The 2,270-nt window shown below is 59.9% G+C and overlaps 1 protein-coding gene across 1 annotated transcript; it reads left to right on the forward strand.

Annotated features, from left to right (window-relative positions):
* Positions 1-231: 231 nt before the first annotated feature.
* On the forward strand, positions 232-1,866 carry LOC136472045 (uncharacterized). The gene is made up of 3 exons (XM_066469782.1): positions 232-796; positions 868-1,326; positions 1,429-1,866. Exons 1-3 carry the CDS (start codon positions 362-364, stop codon positions 1,678-1,680), a joined length of 1,146 nt encoding a protein of 381 aa, XP_066325879.1. The 5' UTR covers positions 232-361; the 3' UTR covers positions 1,681-1,866.
* Positions 1,867-2,270: the final 404 nt, after the last annotated feature.

The following is a 2,270-nucleotide window of genomic DNA, read 5'->3' on the forward strand; positions in this document are numbered from 1 at the left end:
CTGTTTCCAAAATATGGGTGTGTTGACAACTGGGAGATAAAACCTCCACTGAGACCGGCCTAACTGCTCCCTCTGTTACAAAATAACTGTCGTTTTCGTGCATATTCTTCCCCTGCCACGTGCACGCCTGTAACCAGATAACAGGTGTACTGGGCCCCGCATTCCATTTGGCTTCCATCTTCTTCCCCGGTACAGGAAAAAATCGTACGCCGCGGCTGGGCTGGGCTGGGCTGGACCCGACCATAAAAGCCGCGGCCGCGTCACCAAATGAAGACACGCACGCGCCACTGCTCTCCGTCTCCAGTCTCCAAGCATCCCACAAGTGCGGTCCTGCCTCGACCTCGAAAAGTCGAAACCAAGCATGGCGCAGGGGAAGATGCCCGAGGCTGGCACCGGCACCGGCGCCGGCGCCGGCGCGCCTCGGGAGGTGATGCCGAGCGCGTACGGCGGGATCGAAGCGGACCGCCTGGTGGTGCTAGCCAAGCCGCTGCCCACTGGTGCAGGCTACTGCGCGCCCTTTGCCGTGGTCCGGTTCCAGGACCTGCCGGAGGAACTCCGTCGGCAGATCGCCGACGCTCACGGTGCCGCCGCACCGGTGGCGGCGCCCCTGCGTGGCGAAGGAGTCGACGCGCGGTACCACGCCGCGCTCCCCGTCGACGTCGTCGTGCCGGACGAGGGACTCGGCCGCCAGCTGCCCGGATTCTTTTCCGGGCCCGACGACTCGCCGGCCGTCAAATTCGCCGTCGACGGAAACAGCGACGCCGTCAACGTTTACTCCGAGCGCCGCATCCTGCGGGTACAAGCTCTACCTGCCGGTCCGAACAGAGCAACGTGCTGTGTGCGTGATGCTTGTCTTTTCTTTCGTAGCTCATGGAGGAGGACGGCAAGGAGGTGGTGTACCTGGATGCGTCAGCGCTCCAGGTGCTCGGCGACATGGAGAGAAGCCTGTTCCAGAAGGAGAAAGGGTTCTCGCACGCTTGGATGGGCCACTCTGGCGACGAGGTCTGCCCCCAGCGCGCCGCCCACGGCTATATGGGCGCGTTCTACGACAACGGCCTCCCCGCGCGCGAGTACGCCGCGCCCGTCGTCGTCGCGCTCCTCCTCGACAACAACCACATCGCAGGAACGCCTGCGCTCGAGCTCGACAGCTGCTCCGACGGCGTCGCATCCCCACGTGAGGACGGGGTGCCTTTCGTCCAGACGCTCGTCGGCAACGACCGCGCCACCGAGCAGGACGTCTACGACGTGCTCCTGCCGCCTGACAACGTCGTCGTGCCCGCCGTGGAGGCGTTACGGGCCTCGCGTCCCCCTACTTACGCCGTGCAGGTGAGCTGGGCCTGTGCACGTGCAATTTCTCGAGACGCCACGCGTCCGTGTTCGATTGAGCTCACTCCTGACCACTCATCTGACATGTGAACGTACGCGCAGGTCTCGGTCGACGGCGACGCGGCCGTGGGTGGCAAAGCCGGGGATCCGATTGCGGGCGGCGTCAAGGCAGCCGGTGCGGGCGCCGGAAACGAGCATGGCGGCAACCTCTCAGCTGTGTTGGGCATCGTCGTCGCCTCCTCAGCCGCCACTGCACTCGCCGCCGGCACCCTCGGCCCAGCGGCGGCGTTCGGGCTGTTCGCGGCCCTGGTCGGCGGTCTTTCCCTGGCTATGGCCAGCGTCCGCGACCGGTAGGATGCACCGGGATGGATGGATGGATGCCTGGGCACTGTTGGATTGTTCATCTTTCGCAGTCAAACCAGTATGGAATAACAACGACTATAATCAGATATACGTTTTGTTTTGTAGTTTTTTTTTTTTTTTTTTTTGCGTCTCTGTTTCAGCATTTCGCTCTGTTTTGTGCCGTGGTATTTTTGAGGCCTGGTTTTTGCGTTGTCTAGGATGTGTCTCGGGAATGCGTGTTGTTTCAGGAATGCTGAAACAGAGCCTTGCAGGGCTGACCACTGCGCGTCGTCCCGTGCCGTTCGTGTGCGGCATCATCGTGGTTAGTCTGCGCTTTGCAAGCAACTCGATGATTGAGGCCTTGTTTAGTTCGCGAAATTTGGATTTTGGGTCTACTGTAGCACCTTCGTTTTTATTTGGTAAATAGTGTCCAAACATTGACTAATTAGGCTTAAAACGTTCGTCTCGTAATTTCCCACCAAACTGTGTAATTAGTTTTTCTTTTCGTCTACATTTAATGCTCCATGCATGGGCCGCAAACATTCGATGTGACAGGTACTGTAGCAACTTTTTGGAAATTGGGTAGCAACTAAGGGCTGACT

The sequence above is a fragment of the Miscanthus floridulus genome, chromosome 8, assembly GCF_019320115.1.
Source record: "Miscanthus floridulus cultivar M001 chromosome 8, ASM1932011v1, whole genome shotgun sequence".
Taxonomy (NCBI): domain Eukaryota; kingdom Viridiplantae; phylum Streptophyta; class Magnoliopsida; order Poales; family Poaceae; genus Miscanthus; species Miscanthus floridulus.